Source organism: Heterodontus francisci, chromosome 26 (genome assembly GCF_036365525.1).
Source record: "Heterodontus francisci isolate sHetFra1 chromosome 26, sHetFra1.hap1, whole genome shotgun sequence".
NCBI classification, from domain to species: domain Eukaryota; kingdom Metazoa; phylum Chordata; class Chondrichthyes; order Heterodontiformes; family Heterodontidae; genus Heterodontus; species Heterodontus francisci.
Window position 1 is genome coordinate 10,009,403 of NC_090396.1, and position 19,570 is coordinate 10,028,972.

Here is a 19,570-nt window from a genome sequence, read left to right on the forward strand (position 1 = left end):
TGATTTACTGATAATCCTTCTCACCCAAGCTCTAGAATTGAGGGGGTTGCCTGGCCTGAGCTTTGTGTAGGCCCTCCCATCATGAACAGTTTGGAGCAGTTGTTGGCTGTTTCCTGGTGACAGTAACCCTTGATACTTCTCCATAACCTCACCGAGAGTGGTCAAGTGCTTGAACAGGATTGGGAACCTAGGAATTGTAAGATGATAAAAGACCAAGGTCGATCGAGTTCACCTTCTACCATCCCAGTAGTCATAGGATATACTGATAATAATATACTAATCACAGCGATCAATCTCCATCCATTAGTATACAACAGGCGGGTGAGGTGAGGAAAACCCCAGTGATGGAGAGCTTTGGGAACCAGAGATCCAAAGTCATCTAATCGTCCCAAACATGCTCAACATATTACATGCTATGTCTTACTGTATCCCAAAATATTATTCTCTGGAAAAAAAATCTATCCAATTTGCATTTGAATGAACCAGTACTGACTGCCTCCCCAGGGAGGCTATTCTGTAGGTTTTTTTCTGGAAGTTTTTAATTTCAGTTCAACAGCTTAAAAGAGAGGAATTATGTGCTGAGTTGAGAAGGTTGGCATCCAGACCATCCAGTGTTTGAAAAGTTAGGCAGGCTTTTCAAGTTGACTTTGTCTTAATTACTAGCAGAAAGTTTTGGTCTTTGTGGCCTTTCAGTTGAACTCATTTGCCTCGGACAGTGTAGGAAATGGAAGCTCGTTTGTAACAGACACCGAGATGGAAGAGTTGGTGTTGGAGGATGAGGCAACACATATTTTGAACGACGATGATAAATGCAAGCATACAATACAATTCTTTTAAGATTACATCCATTTTCTGGCCTTTATTTCTTTAGCATCATCTGTTCCAAGTGACGGAGCTTTTAAAGGAATTGCTTCTCTCCAGATTGAACTCTCTTGGCCCAGTGAACACCTGTCTGTATTGTTTTGGTAGGGACAGTGCCATCTCAAATGGGGGTGGGGAAAGGGAGGGAAGGCAGAGTGGGGCCAGGGGCTTGTTTAGGGTCACAGCTGGAGGTGGGATTGCAAGCGGTAGGGCAGTAGGGAGGCCAGATATCTGAGTTAATTTAAAAGCATAAAGATGAAAATGAATAATATTTTTGCTGTTCCTGCCTGATACTGGGAGAGCCTCCAGGAAGGAGATTGTGGTTCCGGCAGCAGTCTTGGCTGTGCAGACTCTCAATCTAACACGGTAATGTGGCAATGGGCACCTTCTGAAATTCCATGGTGCAGCTGCAGGCAGGGCTGGGTGCCTGTGCCACCAGTAGCTCTTCAGTTAATGTGAAATCCTATGGAGGTGCCACCTAGAGACAAGACTAGAATGCTGTTGCCCTAATGAGAAGTGAGGGACATACACACTGACTTTAATATAGGGGTATAAACTAGTGAGTGTTCTGTGGCATGATCACAGTGAGTCAGAGGAGTCTTCCTCTTACCCGTCTATTTTGTATTTCTGAAATTAGTTCTCTCTCCTTCTGGCTCTGTTTGAGATTTTAGTTATGTTTTTAATCATTCTAGGGATGTGAAAGTCGCTGACAAGGCAGGCATAATAATATTGCTCATCTGGTCAGTGCAAGGTGTGCTGTACCCGCTGGGGGGGGGGGGGTCAGTGCAGGGTGTGCTGTACCCCCTGGGGGGGGGAGGTCAGTGCAGGGTGTGCTGTACCCGCCGGGGGGGGTCAGTGCAGGGTGTGCTGTACCCGCCGGGGGGGGTCAGTGCAGGGTGTGCTGTACCCTCCGGGGGGGGGTCAGTGCAGGGTGTGCTGTACCCCCTGGGGGGGGGGAGGTCAGTGCAGGGTATGCTGTACCCCCTGGGGGGGGGAGGTCAGTGCAGGGTGTGCTGTACCCCCTGGGGGGGGGGGAGGTCAGTGCAGGGTGTGCTGTATCATTGGAGTCCAGTGTGGGCAGGGAGGGGAGGGGGTGCAACGTACCCCTGGGGGTCAGTGCCAGGGGATGGTGTATAATTAGGATTTCATTTTTTTTTACTCGTCTGTGGGATGTGGGCATCGCTGACTAGGCCAGCATTTATTGCTCATCCCAAATTGTCCTTGAACTGAGTGGTTTGCTAGGCCATTTCAGAGGGCAGTTAAGAGTCAACCACATTACTGTGGGTCTGGAGTCACATGTAGGCCAGACCAGTTATGGACAGCAGATTTCCTTCCCTAAATGACATTTGTGAACCAGATGGGTTTTTACAACAATCGATAATGGTTTCATGGTCACCATCAGACTCGTTTTTAATTCTATATTTATTAATTAAATTCAATTTTCACCATTTGCCATGATGGGATTCGAACCCATATCCCCAGAACATTAGCCTGGACTCTGGATAACTAGGCCAGTGACATTACCACTACGCCTCCCTCAGGATAGGAGGGGGCGCAATTTACCCCTAGGGGCCAGTGCCAGCGAATGGTGTATTATTGGGGTTCAGTGCCAGGGGGCGGTGTACCCCCAGGGTCAATGTCAGGGGGCAGTGTACCCCGGGGTCAGTGTCAGGGGGCAGTGTACCCCGGGGTCAGTGTCAGGGGGCAGTGTACCCCGGGGTCAGTTTCATGGGGCAGTGTACCCTCAGGGTCAGTGTCAGGGGGCAGTGTACACCGGGGTCAGTTTCATGGGGCAGTGTACCCCCAGGGTCAGTGTCAGGGGGCAGTGTACCCCGGGGTCAATGTCAGGGGAGAGTGCACCCCGGGCTCAATGTCAGGGGGCAGTGTACCCCAGGGTCAGTGTCAGGGGGCAGTGTATCCCGGGGTCAATGTCAGGAGGCAGTGTACCCCGGGGTCAATGTCAGGGGGCAGTGTACCCCAGGGTCAGTTTCATGGGGCAGTGTACCCCGGGGTCAATGTCAGGGGGCAGTGTACCCCGGGGTCAGTTTCATGGGGCAGTGTACCCCGGGGTCAGTGTCAGGGGGCAGTGTACCCCAGGGTCAGTGTCAGGGGGCAGTGTACCCCTAGGGTCAGTGTCAGGGGGCAGTGCACCCTGAGGTCAGTGTCAGGGGGCAGTGTACCCCAGGGTCCGTGTCAGGGGGCAGTGTACCCCGGGGTCAATGTCAGGGGGCAGTGCACCCCGGGGTCAGTTTCATGGGGCAGTGTACCCCGGGGTCAGTGTCAGGGGGCAGTGTACCCCCAGGGTCAATGTCAGGGGGCAGTGTATCCAGGGGGCAGTGTACCCCGGGGTCAGTTTCATGGGGCAGTATACCCCGGGGTCAATGTCGGGGCAGTGTACCCCAGGGTCAGTGTCAGGGGGCAGTGTACCCCGGGGTCAATGTCAGGGGGCAGTGTATCCCGGGGTCAATGTCAGGAGGCAGTGTATCCCGGGGTCAGTGTCAGGGGGCAGTGTACCCCCAGGGTCAGTGTCAGGGGGCAGTGTACCCTGAGGTCAGTGTCAGGGGGCAGTGTACCCCCAGGGTCAGTGTCAGGGGGCAGTGTACCCTGAGGTCAGTGTCAGGGGGCAGTGTACCCCAGGGTCAGTGTCAGGGGGCAGTGTACCCTGGGGTCAATGTCAGGGGGCAGTGTATCCCGGGGTCAATGTCAGGAGGCAGTGTATCCCGGGGTCAGTGTCAGGGGGCAATGTACCCTGAGGTCAGTGTCAGGGGGCAGTGTACCCCCAGGGTCAGTGTCAGGGGGCAGTGTACCCTGAGGTCAGTGTCAGGGGGCAGTGTACCCCCAGGGTCAGTGTCAGGGGGCAGTGTACCCTGGGGTCAGTGTCAGGGGGGAGTGTACCCCGGGGTCAATGTCAAGGGCCAGTGTATCCCAGGGTCAATGTCAGGGGCCAGTGTATCCCGGGATAAGTGTCAGGGGCCAGTGTACCCTGAGGTCAGTGTCAGGGGGCAGTGTACCCCCAGGGTCAGTGTCAGGGGGCAGTGCACCCTGAGGTCAGTGTCAGGGGGCAGTGTACCTCGGGGTCAATGTCAGGGGGCAATGTACCCCGAGGTCAATGTCAGGGGGCAGTGTACCCCCAGGGTCAGTGTCAGGGGGCAGTGTACCCCCGGGGTCAATGTCAGGGGGCAGTGTACCCCAGAGTCAGTGTCGGGGCAGTATACCCCAGGGTTAGGGGGCAGTTTATCCCGGGGTCAGTGTCAGGGGGCAGTGTACCCCGGGGTCAGGGTCAGGGGGCAGTGTATCCCGGGGTCAGGGTCAGGGGGCACTGTACCCCGGGGTCTTTGACAGGGGGCAGTGTACCCCTGGGTCAGTGTCAGGGGGCAGTGTACCCCAGGGTCAGGGTCAGGCGGCAGTGTACCCCTGGGCCTGTGTCAGGGGGCAGTGTACCCCTGGGTCTGTGTCAGGGGGCAGTGTACCCCGGGGTCTGTGTCAGGGGGCAGTGTACACCGGGGTCAATGTCAGGGGGCAGTGTACCCCAGGGTCAGGGTCAGGGGGCAGTGTACCCCTGGGCCTGTGTCAGGGGGCAGTGTACCCCTGGGGTCAATGTCAGGGGGCAGTGTACCCCAGGGTCAGGGGGCAGTGTACCCCTGGGTCTATGTCAGGGGGCAGTGTACCCCTGGTGGTCACTGCCATGTGCGGAGAAGGGGAAGGGTTTTCTAAATTGGCACAAGAGCAAAGAGACAATGATAAATTTGATTCATACATTGGTTAGGCCACGGTTAGAGTATTATGTGCAATATTGGCTGCATGTGGAACGGACATTAATACCAGAAAGAATATAGGTTCATCAGGAGAATTATTCCAGGCATGGGGAACGATAGGAATGAGGAGATACTGGGACTGTTTCCACTGGAGCAGGGAAGGTTAAGAAGGGAGGTCATCAAAGTTTATTTTAATAAATTACTGAGTATTTTAACTGACTGAATAGGGAAGGGTAGGTTGATGGGGTATCAGGGGCAAAGCTCCTGGAGTGAAGAGTTAGAGGGAAAGGTCTAGTGCTGGTGGGGATTGGAGAGGAGTCAGGTGTTGTTCAATGGTGGAGACCAGAATAGTGGTGCTAGAGTGGGAGAGGAGGCCAGGCCAATGGGCTGTTAGCCATGGTACACTGGAGAAAATGTTTCAGAATGGAGCTTCTGGAATGAGGGCAGAGACAAGACAGCTGAAGAAAATACAGTCAACCAGGAGGCTGGGGAGAGAAACGAGGATGGAGAGGTGTTCATAGGCTTGGACCAGGAACTGTGGGGATTAAAATACTTGTCGACTGAAGGTCAGAAGATGCAAGAGGTCAGAAAATGTAACCATTGGACTTGGGAAACAATAAGGGGAAGTGTGACAGGAAGTGGATGAAGGTGTAATAACTGGAGCCTGGTGGTCACATGGCAGGAAACAGCCAATCCAGGTCAAGCTAGCTTATTGATAGATTATGCTAGTTTAGCAGTTGGGGAGGAGCCAAACACAAGTTTAATTCCTGCAAGAGGCAGAATGGATGGGATAGTATGAACACAAGAAATAGGATCAGGAGTAGGCCATTCGGCCCCTAAAGCCTGCCCCGCCATTCAATAAGATCAGGACTGATCTGCCCCAGACCTCAACTCCTCTTTCGTGGATCGTCTTTTCCCAGACAATAGTGAGCTCCTGGAAGTCACTGCCTGCTGGTGTGATGGTGCTAACTCTACATCATCTTCAAGAGGGAACTGGTCTAGGGCAAATATCACATCGTAGCGAAGGTTAGTGTCTTTATAGGTCAGACGTGGGCCGTGTGATCTCCTAAACTGATTTCCATTGCCTAGGTGGTTTGCAAAGGCGTTGTCCAGAGAATCTTTCCCTTTCTGTTCCAGTTTTCCTGTTGTTTGCCTGTCCCAGGAGATTACATAGGTACGCAGTGCCTCGTCATGCTGCTGCGGCCATCATCGTGTGTGGGGCAGGCTTGATGGAGCAGCTGGTCTTTTCTAGCCCATCATTTTCGTATGCAAATAGAAGCCTTGATTTGAAATGTAACAAAGTTTGATTCCTGTGCATGAGAACATGGGGCAAAGCTGTGAAAACAGGAAGTGAGGGTGATAAATAAATGTGCAACGATATAAGACTTTTAATTTAGTGGTGTTTTTTGTTGTATTGATTGATTTAGGCTGAAAAGTCAACAATCACTTGGGAGATGCTTTGTTGCCAGGTAACTCAGCCTAAACAGTGAGGACCCACTGCCCTGCCCGGCTAGGTAGCACAAGCTGACCCAGTCATCCAATGAGCTGAGCTGTGGGCTGGTGGGTCTTCATTTCCCTCTCCTTTGAAATGTAGGCATACAAATGGTCAAAACCAACCTCTCATCAGGTAAGTTTAAACCAAGAGTGTTGCATCAAGCTACCTCAGAGCCACCTCAAGGGCTTAGCTGACAAAGGCAATGTATAAATGAGCCATACAGAGTTAACTAGTCTCGGCCAGGCAGTAGTTGGATAGCTACAACTGGTTTTATACCCCTCAGCTAGGGTAGGGAAAGATCAGACAGGCCTTTAATGATCATTGCTGGAAGTTATGGGCAGTAGGTGAGGCTAGCATTGGACTGTGACACTCTTCTCCCTTAACTCCTCTTCTCCCTCTCTCTCCTCACCAAAACTGGTCAACTCGGCTTCCAAGACTTGCCTCTCATCTCAACTAAGCTTAACCATGAAGAATGGTCACTCGATTGCTGGTGCTCCTGTGCCCCAGTGGGAATAAATTCCTTCAAGATAGGAAGTGGGAGGAAACTATTGGTAAATAAAGCACAAGAAGGTTCTCTTTGAGTGATATGAAAAATATGTTTTTATTGATAGACTTGCAGCAAGTAAAGTGCAGAAGAGTTGCTCAGCAATTCACACTTACTGAAGATGAGAATGTCAGCTTGGCAGCAGAAATTATTCCCGAGAAATCTTTTTAAGGCCCGTAATCTCTCTTGGGCTACATTAAGAGTGACCTGCACTAAGATGGTTCTACTAACCTTTTATATACAATGGTTTCAGCATGAAGATGAAATATTACAGCAACCCCTCGCAGCATGCGACATGCCATGTGATAATCACTCTGCTTCTCCATGGTACTTCCCTCACCAACAATGTTTCTTTTAAAAAAAGATAAATTGTGAACCTTGCAAATGTTATTGTTATTGAGGAGGAGAGGGTGCTCTGTGTCTGGTAATGAGACAATTAAAGGCTGATGAGTATTTGGCTTACCCTTCCTCCAGGATGCCACTGAGCTCGGTAAGAGGGGAAGGCAATATTGGACATAGAAATGGACTAAACCTGTCCCAGTTATGTTACAAGGTAGATTTTGAACTATCTCAATTGAAGGATTTGTATGAAATAAAATTGGAGGCAGTTTATTGGTGTACAGTATTGCCATCTCTGATGTTACTGCCCTATCTGCTCACTCAACTGCCCTGTTGTCTTATTTTATTATTCATTCATGGGATGTGGGCGTCGCTGCCCAGGCCATCATTTATTGCCCATCCCGAATTGCCCTTGAGAAGGTGGTGGTGAGCTGCCTTCTTGAACCCCTGCAGTCCAGGTGGGGTAGGTACACCCACATGGTGTACACGCTGTTAGGAAGGGAGTTCCAGGATTTTGACCCAGCGACAGCGAAGGAACGACGATATAGTTCCAAGTCAGGATGGTGTGTGACTTGGAGGCGAACTTGCAGGTGGTGGTGTTCCCATGCGTCCACTGCCCTTGTCCTTCCAGGCAGTGGTGATGGGTTTGGGAAGTGCTTCCTTGGCAGCAACCCCTCCTGCCCCATTCCCTACCACCCCTACCCCTGCACCCGCACCCCCCCCCCCCCACCCCCAAACTAGATGGAGATGAGAGTCCCAGAGTTTTCTGATAACCAAACAAGATTTCAGTGGCTGCAATCAGTTTTGTCTACTCTCTGGCAGAGCGATTCCTCGACCACTCTAACTGCTTTGGGCAGATAATTACAGCTTATTCAATGGCTGTTAGGACACAGAGGGGAAACAGGAAGGCAATAGGGGAGTTGAAATCCTTTAATTGCGGTTGATGACTGTCCACAAGGTATTATGAATAATATAGGACAGCACATACCCACAATCAAGCTGCCTCCATAGCATGGTATTCTATTGATGGGCCTTGCTTCAGGAGTGGGGGAAAAAGGCAAGATTGTGATTGTCTGGTAATGTCTACCCTGCTGTGTACTGCTGTAAGACGATCATCAATCCCTGCTACCTGCAGAGTGGGGCCTCGTCTCTCCGCTGCAGTGAGATTTCTCAGTCAGTTGCAGGGTAAGAGAAGGACTAAAAAAAAACGAAGAAAAAATTGGTTCTAACCTCAGCCTCAAGTTCTGTTAAGCAGTCAGTTGAAACCAGAATTATCCTGTGTGAATTTTATAATGTGTATTTTAAGGACAGGGTATGTAAAGCTTCCTCCACACTGTCCCCATCAAACACTACCAGGGCGGGTATAGCAGTGTTAGATACAGAGTAAATCTCCCTCTACACTGTCCCATCAAACACTCCCAGGGCAGGTATAGCATGTGTTAGATACAGAGTAAAGCTCCCTCTACACTGTCCCATCAAACACTCCCAGGGCAGGTATAACACGTGTTAGGTACAGAGTAAAGCTCCCTCTACACTGTCCCCATCAAACACTCCCAGGGCAGGTATAACACGTGTTAGATACAGAGTAAAGCTCCCTCTACACTGCCCTGACAATGTGCCTAATCCTAACATCAAGTGTTCTGGTGTAACATTATTTCATCTCCCACATCAGCTCTCCAGAGAATTTGAAACTTTGTGCCAGTTAATATTAGATTTATGTTATGTAGGAACTGGACTGAAAGCCCCAGACCTATTTTAATATAGGACCTGAACAGCCAGAATTTAGAGGTCTTCCACCCCTGATCGTCTGGCCTGGATTCAGCTTCTTTACTCAGCCGCTGGGTTTTTTAAAAACAAACTTTAGTTTTAAATTGTATAGTCTTTGTGTTGTGCAGTTCTCAAGGTCTTGAGAAATTTGCAAGGCCTCCTTTTGTTTTTCTGTAGTCCATGTAAATTTGCATGGAGGTTCAGGATATACTGCTCAGTAGGTGCACGTGTGTTGTTGTGTATGTATCTGGGTGCAGAGGCCCATCAGATTGAAGTCTATTGGGTATTGGGAAAATGTGAATTGGACACCTGATATATATAGAGATATATATATATATAGTAAATGGGACATTTAGAGCACCTGCCAACTATAGGACTTCTGAAGTAATGCAGCATGTAATGGGCTGGACATCAGGGGTGGCCAAGATAGTGTTTATGGGCTGTGTAGGTCTGTACATCGACCCTGCAGAGCCAGGTGTTTAAATCCCTGTTCCTGTTAATCTGCAGTTATCATAAATTGATGATAATAATGGGTCTCAATGCTTTGGTTTAGGATTTATCCATTAATGAAGCAACAGCCCTTTCCAAACCTCCCAATCTACAAATTCCAAGCAGGATACATCATCAAATAAGAAATATAAATTTTGCTTCAGTGGCTGGATTGCTGGAGGGCCCAGAGGCTATAGGTTGAACACCAATACTGTACATTGCCGAGAAATGTTGTGAGCCCCTAACTCAGGATGCTTTCCTTTTTTAAAGTAATTTCAGAGTGAGTTCAAGTCTGTCTGTGCCCTGCCCGTAAGCTTGTTAACTAAAACTGATGAACTTAATTCATGAAGTTATAAACGTGCAGGTACGTTGGGATTGTCCAGACAGGGAACTGGGACTTTACGCTGTTTAAAGGTGCTGACTGTGGTGTTCTGTTAGCTCCTGTGTGTGGTCTCCCCCTCACAGGGTCAGGTTCTCTGATCTCTATGAAAGGGAGAGACTGATAGTTCTGGTCATCCTGGAATCTCAAAATCTCTCAGCACAATGTTGAAAGCTAGCGAGTGTTTTCTTCCTGTCTTATAAAAGTCACTAGGGGTTTAGAGGGTGAAGAACCAGTCTGTGCAAACTAGATGGAGGTGAGGCTGGACATTTGAGAACTCCATAGTTAGTCATCTGAAGTAGACACATTTTGGCCGGACTTGATTCTGACTTGCTGTGGAGTTTTTGATTAGATTGATGTGCATGCACTGCAGATCCTGGTCTGCAATGCAGTTACATTAATCTCCAATCCCCACCAAGCTGCACAATAAGTATGTCATCCGTAAAAATCTGAGCAGGAAGTTAAAGAAATACAATGACGGACCTTTCTTTTGATGGTCAGACCCAGGGGACTTTCATACTGAGGAACAGATCCCAGTGATAGAATTAAGGTGTGACCCAATATGGGTTCAATGCAAAGTTCCTTTTCTAACACTGACCAGTTATCCTGTGGCCTGTCTGAGTGACATTGCCAATTAGGGGCAGTTTTGTGCTGTGGGTCCGTCTTGTTCACTGTCTGAACTTATTTCATACAGGCTTCTCTCAAGGACAGACAGAGGAGGCAGGTGCACAGATACTGTTTCTCCAAGAGTCCATCCCCCCTCCTCTGCTACCTCCCCCCCCCCCGCCCCCACTGCTTAACTTCCCACTTTAGGGTATGCACGATGTTGCAACATTGATGGTGCAATGGTGCAGGCAACTCAAAAACCTTTGTTTCTTTATTTTGTATCTTTCTAAATATCATAGCCCGAGAACCTAATATCGGTTGGAGACCAGCTAACAAGAGACTATGGTGTAGTGTACGATCCGTACACAAATTTAAAACTGGTGCTTGGGAATGAGAATGAGAAGGGAAGATGGGCAAATCTATCTCACCGAGATGGAAACTGAGCTGCAGAATAAATTGGCACAGCGGGACACTGGAGGCAGACAGTTTGAAATAGTTTCATGTGACTATTTAATGTGTCTGTCAGGCTAAATTTGGAATCAGTAAAGGCCATTGAGCTCAATGCACCTGTCCCTTTCCCGAAAGAGATACTTTTATAGAGGAATAGGGTGTAGCATTAACTGGCACAGCAAGGAGGGGAGGAGGGGGTTGGAGGAGAAAGAGTCTCCCACAGAGTATCTAAGTCCCAAGAAATGTCATAGATGAGTACTCATATATATTTGTGTGTGTATGTATATATATATATATATATATTAATAATCTTGACAAAAGCCTGAGTATGTCTACTTGAAGAGATGCTTCTAGTTAGAAGCATGTTTGTACATTTTTTTGTTTAACTACTCGATTTCCATTGCTGTTTCTAAGCGCTGAGATTTCTGAGTGCACACACTTGGACTGTGAAGAGGTCTCGCTGTGCTGAAGCTGCAAGCCATTACACACTCTTTGAAGCTATGAGGAATTTGTAGCTGATTCACGATTACTGTGGAGAGTGACTGAGAAATTCCTTCTGTGTGTGTGGGAAGTGGCTGTGAGGAGTCAGCAGTTGGCATTGTCAACGAGGAGCCAGTCTCCAGGATGGACATTCCCATCACCTACTGAAAAAACAAAGCAGGTCAGAGAGCTACGGCTTGGAGAAAAAGCAGCAATTATCCCACATTAGTGCCACTTTTACCCTCATAAAACACAGGAGGAGGCCATTCAGTTAGATCTTAACCCCATTTATCCACCATTGCTCTATAACCCATGATACCCTTACCAGCTAAAATCTACAATCTCAATTTTAAAAGTTCCAATTCTTCCCCAACATACACAGCCTTTTGGGGGAAGAGAGTTCCAGAATTCCGCGAGCCTTTGTGTGAAGAAGTGCTTCCTGATCTCACTCCTAAATGGTCCAACTCTACTGCTAAGATTGTGCCCCTTTGTTCTGGATTCCCCCACCAGAGGAAATAGCTTTTCTATCCTATCAAATCATTTTAAAGACTTCAATTCGATCACCCCTCATTCTTCCAAACTCAAGGGAATGCAAGCTAAGTCTATGGAATCGTCCCTGCCTTGAAGGCTGCAGTGGGTACCAGTTCTACAGGACACAACAACCCACCAGTGCCTCACCAACCAATAATTACTCATGTCTCAGTTCAGATAGTTATGTTTAGCGAGTTATAAGCTGTACACAACATGACAGGTCAGGCTGATCTGGACCTCACCCAGACAGATCTAGTCCTCACCCTGGCTGATCTAGTCCTCACCCAGGCTGATCTGGACCTCACCCAGGCTGATCCGGTCCTCACCCAGGCTGATCTGGACCTCACCCAGGCTGATTTCGACCTCACCCAGACTGATCCAGACCTCACCCAGGCTGATCTAGACCTCGCCCAGGCTGGTCTGGACCTCACCCAGGCTGATCCAGTCCTCATCCAGGCTGATCTGGACCTCACCCAGGCTGATTTCGACCTCACCCAGACTGATCCAGACCTCACCCAGGCTGATCTAGACCTCACCCAGGCCGATCCAGACCTCACCCAGGCTGATCCAGTCCTCATCCAGGCTGATCTGGACCTCACCCAGGCTGATCTAGTCCTCGCCCAGGCTGATCTGGACCTCGCCCAGGCTGATTTGGACCTCACCCTGGCTGATCCAGACCTCACCCAGGCTGATCTAGTACTCGCCCAGGCTGATTTGGACCTCACCAAGGCTGATCTAGTCCTCACCCAGGCTGATCTGGACCTCACCCAGGCCGATCCAGGCCTCACCCAGGCTGATCTAGTCCTTGCCCAGGCTGATCTAGTCCCCACTCAGGCTGATCTGGACCGCACCCAGGCTGATCTGGATCGCACCCAGGCTGATCTAGTCCTCACCCAGGCTGATCTGGACCTCGCCCAGGCTGATCTGGACCTCACCCTGGCTGATCCAGACCTCGCCCAGGCTGATCCAGTCCTCACCCAGGCTGATCCAGACCTCACCCAGGCCGATCCAGACCTCACCCAGGCCGATCTAGTCCTCGTCCAGGCTGATCTAGTCCTCACCCAGGCTGATCTAGCCGTCGCCCAGGCGGATCTAGCCCTCGCCCAGGCTGATCAGGACCTCACCCAGGCTGATCTAGTCCTCACCCAGGCTGATCTGGACCTCACCCAGGCTGATCTAGTCCTCACCCAGGCTGATCTAGTCCTCACCCAGGCTGATCTGGACCTCACCCAGGCTGATCTAGTCCTCACCCAGGCAGATCTAGTCCTCACTCAGGCTGATCTGGACCTCACCCAGGCTGATCTGGACCTCACCCAGGCTGATCCGGTCCTCACCCAGGCTGATCCAGTCCTCACCCAGGCTGATCCAGTCCTCACCCAGGCTGATCCGGACGTCACCCAGGCTGATCCGGACCTCACACAGGCTGATTCTGACCTCACCCAGGCTTCTCCAGGCCTCACCCAGGCTGATCCGGTCCTCACCCAGGGCACAGATTTGCCTCTTCGGTGCCCGAGCACCAGAGTTCAGTGGGGCAGAAGTGCAAGATTGTGAAAATGAGAACAGGTGCCTCACTATTTGCTTCCTCCCATTAAGAGAAATGAATGGAAAATGAGAGCAGTTCAGAATAAGCACTCCTGCCTTGCCTGACTGATGCTGGGCATTGGGGGAAGAAAAGAAGGACTTGCATTTATAGAGCACTATCACAACCGCCAGACATCCCAAGATGCTTTACAGCCAATGAAGTACTTTTGAAAACTAGTCATTGTTATAATATAGGAACTGCAGCAGCTAATTTGCATATAGTAAGCTCCCACAAATAGCAATGTGACAATCACCAGATGGTCTGTTTTTGTAATGTTGATTGAGGGACACTGTGGAGAACTTCTCTACTCCTCTGAAATTGTGCTGTGGGATCTTTTATATCTACCTGTAAGGGAAGCTGGGGCCCCAGTTTAATGTCTCACTTGTAAACAGCGCCTCCAACAGTGCAGCACCCCCTCTCCACTGGACTGGAGTGTCAGCCTAGATTGTTGTGTTTAAGTCCTAGAATGGGACTTGAACCCAGAACCAACTGAGTCACAGGCAAGAATGCTACCAACCAAGCCACAGGAGGACATGCTGCCCTCTGATGTTCACAGCTGCTTTTTCTGAGCAGGGGCCATTAGGTGTTGACCGTAGCTGGACCTCTAGCTAATTTTCCCACTCCGGTTGCAGTATCTCTTCCACCGCCCGGCCTGAGATGGACTAACTCAGACTAAACACGGAGTCAATGTTGGAGGCTTCCTGTATAGTTCAGTTACAAAGCATCCATTCTATTGCTGTTGGCCAGTCCCTCACGTACCTGCTCAGAGTGTATTCTTTCTGTTGCGCTTTGCACGTCTTGGACAAGTTCTGAAAGCAGAGGTTTCACGGATCTGCTGACCACGGTATTGGCTTGGAGAAGCACAGACTCCATCTGGACGATTCCTGCTGGTGTCCATCCATCTGTACATAGGGAACAGGTAGCAGCAATTCATTATCCATAACTTGTTCACTTACAAAAGGACAATGGACTAAGCAAAGATGATTAAAGCCTGAACATTGTATCTCATGCCCAGGCAGATCATAGTCTATGAATGAGACTATAGTTATGGGATAGTGCGTAGCATTAAGGTCCAGATCTTTATTCATTAGCACACGTCATCAGTGAGGTGCCTTTATGAAGTAACAGAACATAGAGTTGTAGAAGTTACAGGACAAAATTCAACCAATTATGTCTGTATCTATACTAGCTCTTCAAATGGAGTGCTTTTACTCTAATCCCATTTCCCTGTCCTTCCAAATATTTATTCGATTGCTTTTAAATGGTCTTCTTCCTCTCTGGTCCCCATGCAGTGAAGCATTCCCTGCTCTAATAATCTTGTGTGAAGAAACGTTTCTAACTCCCCACTTCATTCTTTGTGTGATAATCTTCAGTCTGTCCCCTTGTTACCAATTCACCAACCGGTAGGAATAATCCTTCACTATTTACCCTTTTGAAAACTTTCTGAATTTCGAAAACTTCTATTTGATCCTCGCCTAACTTTCTCTGTACCATTGTGAAAGCTCCAATTCTTTGAATCTTCATAAGCTATCAATCCTGTGTCACTCGAGCTGTACCCTTTTTAGACAAATGTGTCCATAATTGCATGTGGCGTAACCTATGTTTTGTACAAAAATAAAGATCACTTCCTTCCTTTTGTATTCAGTGCCCCATGCATGAAATGCAGAATCCCTCTCCCCTTCTTTATAGCCTTTTCAATCTGCACTCCTACTTTGTAAAGACAAACACCTATACCCCTCTGTTCCTCCATTTAAAAAGAAAGACTTGCACTTGTATAGCACTTTTCACAACCACCGGATAATGACCAGAGGATCTGTTTTTGTGATATTGATTGAGGGATAAATATTGACCAGGACACCAGGGAGAACTCCCCTGCTCTTCTTCAAAATAGTGCCATGGGATCTTTTACATCCACCCAAGCAGGATGATGGAGTCTCAATTTATCGTCTCATCTGAAAGACGGCACCTCTAACAGCACAGCACTCTGTCAGCACAGTACTGGAGTGTCAGCCTTGTCCTCAAGTCCTAGAGTGGGACTTGAACACAGAACTTTGTGATTTAGGTGTGAGTGCTACCAACTGAGCCACAGCTGACACTCTGGGTATATTTTATTTTCTTCCTTCCCTCCAAGATGTACTTTACAGTATTCCCATTCAAACTGCATCTGCCAGATATATTCCCATTCGACTGACCTCTCTGTGTCCCCCTGCAGTTTCCTGTCTCCTTCTCACAGTTTGCTGTGCTCCCTATTTAGTTTTATCAGTAAACTTAAGTGTCAACCCTCTTGTACCCATGTTCAGGATTTTTAATATAAAACGAAACAAGAAAGGCCCCAGCAACTACCAAGATAGTGACCAGTGAGTTTGGCTGGTAACGGAGGTTCAAAGATAAACATTGGCCAGGACACCAAGAAGAACAGCTCTGGTCTTTTTTGCAACACTGTCTTGGAATCACTTATATCCGACAGAGCCTGAGTCTAATATTTCATCTGAGTACCAGCACTTCTGACAGTGCAGCATTCCCTCATTATTGGACTGGAGTGTCAACCTAGATTATGTCCTCAAGTTCTGGAGTAGGGCTTAAACTCACAACCTTCTGACTCAGAGGAATGTCTGCTACTAACTGACCCAAGTCTACCTTTGCTATGTTGAATGTAAGGCTCCATGAATAAATAGAACTTACAGCAACCGTGAGATATATGTAAAAACAAAGACCGATGATAAACATGTTGGGGGGTGGGGGAAGGAGAGGGGGGAGACAATACAGGGAAAAAAGTGGTATCAAAAGTATAGAAGGGAATATGCCAAAAATGATTTGTCAGTGGTATCTCAGTCCTGGGTAAATTTAGAGAGTCTATAACATGGGATGATTTAGTGAACATAGAGATGTGGGCTAGTCAGAAACAGTCGGCATTGATTTGTAAAGGACCTGACTAAGTTAACAGAATTTTTTAAGGAGACCAAAGGCTGTACAGATAAGAGGAATAAAGTACATATTGTATCTTTGGATCTTCAGAAGGCATTTGATAAGGTGCCTCAATGGGATTGTTCAAGAAATGAAGGCACATGATATTAAAGAAAATATAGGTTGGGCTTTAACCACTAATTACATTTACTAAACAATAAAAACACAAGCAGATAATTGAGCTTAACTAGCCCCTTGTGTTGTAAAAAAATGAAAAATAGTTTGCAGCTACTTTACTGAACAATGATATTTACTAAACATCTTGTGTAGTGTTCCTCTCCATTTTGAATAAACCCCTCTCACTGCTAGGCTCCTGCCTGAACTGTCATATTTTCCAACCCATTGATTGGGGCCAAATCCCCTTCATCCCACTGATATCAGCTCATCACATTTTCTCTGTCACACCTCTTTTTCTTCAGTTTCAGTGTGAACATAATTAGATTCTGGGACCCATTTCCCAAGTTTTGAGTTACTTGTCCTGGCCTTGCTTTCCTGAATCCGATCAATTATGGACCCTTCCTGTTATATATGCAACATGCCTTGAGTGCATTTCAAGAACCAACCCCTCTTCAATTTAAGCTCAAATGTTTCTCACAGTCTTGCCTCAGCACAATCAAAATATTTATTTCATAATCACAAGGGTGTTACATGAAGTCAATATTATGAGAAGGACTCTGAGGCAATGGATTGGCAAAGCAAAACACATTCAAAAACCAAATGGCAACACAATGCAGGGAGTAGCTAACTGGAAGAGTGGCAATCGCCGGAGAGCTGTGGGAGTTGGCAGAGGGGAGAGTGTGAATGGCGAAGTCTTGTAGCATCTATTGACCCAATGCTGAGCTTAGGCCCATTTGATTGAAAATTGGAACATTGACTATTTAGAAGCTTGGGGACTGGTCTACTTTATTTCGACAAATTAAGGCATAAACAAGGGAAGACAGAGGAACCACAGATTGGAAGACATGGGAGGTCTGAAGACTTGGATGACAGTATATAGGGAGGCTAATGATCAGATTAAATATAGGCAGGTTAATAAAACTTCTCAGAGAAAGTAGGCGTGCAGGAGGAACAATAATTAGCACTTGGTCACCTGCAATCCTGTAGGGTGGAACTCAGTGTGTGGGACAAATGTGTAAAATGAAATCTGGGTACTGACTCAAAGGGCAGCCTAATATTTAATAAAGGGAGGAGGGGTTTGGAGCAGCACTCTGTAAATACTGTACCTTCGTACTGCAGCAAGTGAGCAGCTGCAATGCCAGGGATTGTTGGAGAGAGTCATGTTCCTCATTTTGGTTAGGATAAGGTTTGAAGGCAGAGTCTCAAGTTTGTTGTTCTGCAAGTGGAGGGCTGAGAGCGCAGTGACACCATTGAAGGCTCCATCTGAAAACTAAACACAACAGATTAGTTAGACCTGCTTTAATTCTACAGTTTGTTATAAAATGTTTGCATATTGTGTGAAATAGTTTCAAAGTCAACAAAACGACAGAAGTTTTAAATCTTAAACTGCTGGTATCTCCGGAGAAATGGCTGAGTTAGACAGATTTTTGATCTACAAGGGAGTCAAGGGTTATTGGGAGTCAGGCAAGAAAGTGGAGTTAAGGCCATGATCAGATCAGCTATGATCTTTGGAGCAGAGGGGCCGAATGGCCGCCTCCATCTCCTATTTCTTATGATCTTATGCCTGCTCGAATTGCATATGCAAGCTTTCAGCTTGAACACGAATATTAGAGTGATTGACTGATTGATGGAATGATTAATGGTGAAGTGGTGAGGAATTGACCATATTGTATTATAGTGTGTAATGGTGAAAAGATAGTGATGGGAATGTCATCTGTGTTGTGTAGTATATAATTCAACATGGATAAGTAAAGGTCATAGAAGACTGAAGCTGAGGTGAGGACACTAGGCAGAGGAAGATCTACCCCCTACATTCTCTAAATCATATCGCCGGAGTTGATGCTATTAGGGAAAATTCATGGCAAGGTGATTGAGTTTGTTGAAGACCCAGTCTCACATGAGGACCAGTCTTGGATTGTTGCCACACATACTGGTAGGATATGGGTCTGTGCCTGATAACCCACTTGCCACCTTTGAGAGTGGGAATAAGCATTGTATCCCAACCTGCTCTGCAAACCATGGGTGGAGGCACCAAGACAGAGGGAGTGGCACAGGTGAGCAGAACGCAAGGCTCCAAATGGCCTGATGCCTTATTCTGAGCACTGCTGAATACCATGATCCTCTCCACCTTCAATCTAGTCAATTATCACATTAACAGGAACTATTGAATGGATTGTAGAATTAGAATTCACTCACAGCCATCGTTTTGCCCTACCCAGTAAGTGTAGGAATTCCTGATATAAAGTAAATCATTCACTCAGTAGTCTCTGCCATGTCATCCCTGCTATCCCATTGGATACCAAAAGGATGGAGCACAGTGATGGCCGTTATCAGTTCTGACAACTATCATCAGCACAGAAGCACAACCAAAACTGAATGAAACGTTTTAAATGTTTGCAATGTGTAATATTTATTATTAAAAAGAAACCTCAATTTTCAGTTGGCAGCAGGAAGTTTTGATTGAATCACCTTAAAGGGGCTTGAGTTTTTGTTCTTTGTCAGGTCGCCTTAGCAGCCTGTTGATTTGAGAGGGTCATGGAAGTGGAGAGATTCCAGCCTCCATCAACTGATCAAAGTGCAGTTAGACTGTGACACTGAGCCAACCAACATCACAGAGGAAGAGGCAGGGTAACCAATGGTACCAGCAGGAGCATTGTAAATTACATTTATTGCCCATTCTTTGTTACTCCCAGTGTTGAGACTGAGAGTCACCTGTAGGTCTGCCAGGTAGGGGGAGAGTGGGAGCTTTTTCCTGAAGGACATTGGTGAGCCAGTTTGGTTTTAATAACAATTTACCAGTTTTCACTATTTCCTGCTCCAAATTACCAGGCTTGTCGAAATTCCTTTTACTTGTCATGGTGGCCTTTGACCTCTGGGTGCAAGTGCACGGACATAACCATGAGGCTTCTCATTACAGAGGATGGAGTGGGAAAAACTGACAAGCTGTGTTAATTAAGAAAGGACTATAATTTCTAAACAAGCATTATTCTTTATGTCTAGAAGTATGTAGGTGAGATTCTGACGAAAATTCAGGGACTAACTGCAGCTGGTACTAATCCACACGATGCCAGCTTTATCCCTGGTCTGTGCTCAGCGAGCTGATTTGAACCAGGGCAGTAACTGACCTCCATTTGCACTCCACGTCTGAGCTAGTAGGAGAAAAGAGCAGCCAGGGCTCCAACTCTGGCCCATTACTCAGGCAAATGTGGAA

At 47.5% G+C, this 19,570-nt stretch overlaps 2 protein-coding genes across 2 annotated transcripts in view; one reads left to right on the plus strand and one right to left on the minus strand.

Annotated features, from left to right (window-relative positions):
• Positions 1-19,570, plus strand: part of acsf2 (acyl-CoA synthetase family member 2) — a 358,345-nt gene that overhangs the window by 125,488 nt on the left and 213,287 nt on the right. The window lies entirely within an intron of this gene.
• The window catches only part of chad (chondroadherin), a 90,705-nt gene continuing 81,572 nt past the window's right edge, over positions 10,438-19,570 (minus strand). Inside the window, exons 2-4 of the mRNA XM_068057778.1 lie at positions 17,466-17,629; positions 14,038-14,180; positions 10,438-11,329 (exon numbers count right to left, since the gene is read on the minus strand). Coding sequence (XP_067913879.1) covers positions 14,042-14,180; positions 17,466-17,629 — 303 coding nt within the window. The 3' untranslated portion in view covers positions 10,438-11,329; positions 14,038-14,041. The remainder of the gene's footprint in view (positions 11,330-14,037; positions 14,181-17,465; positions 17,630-19,570) is intronic.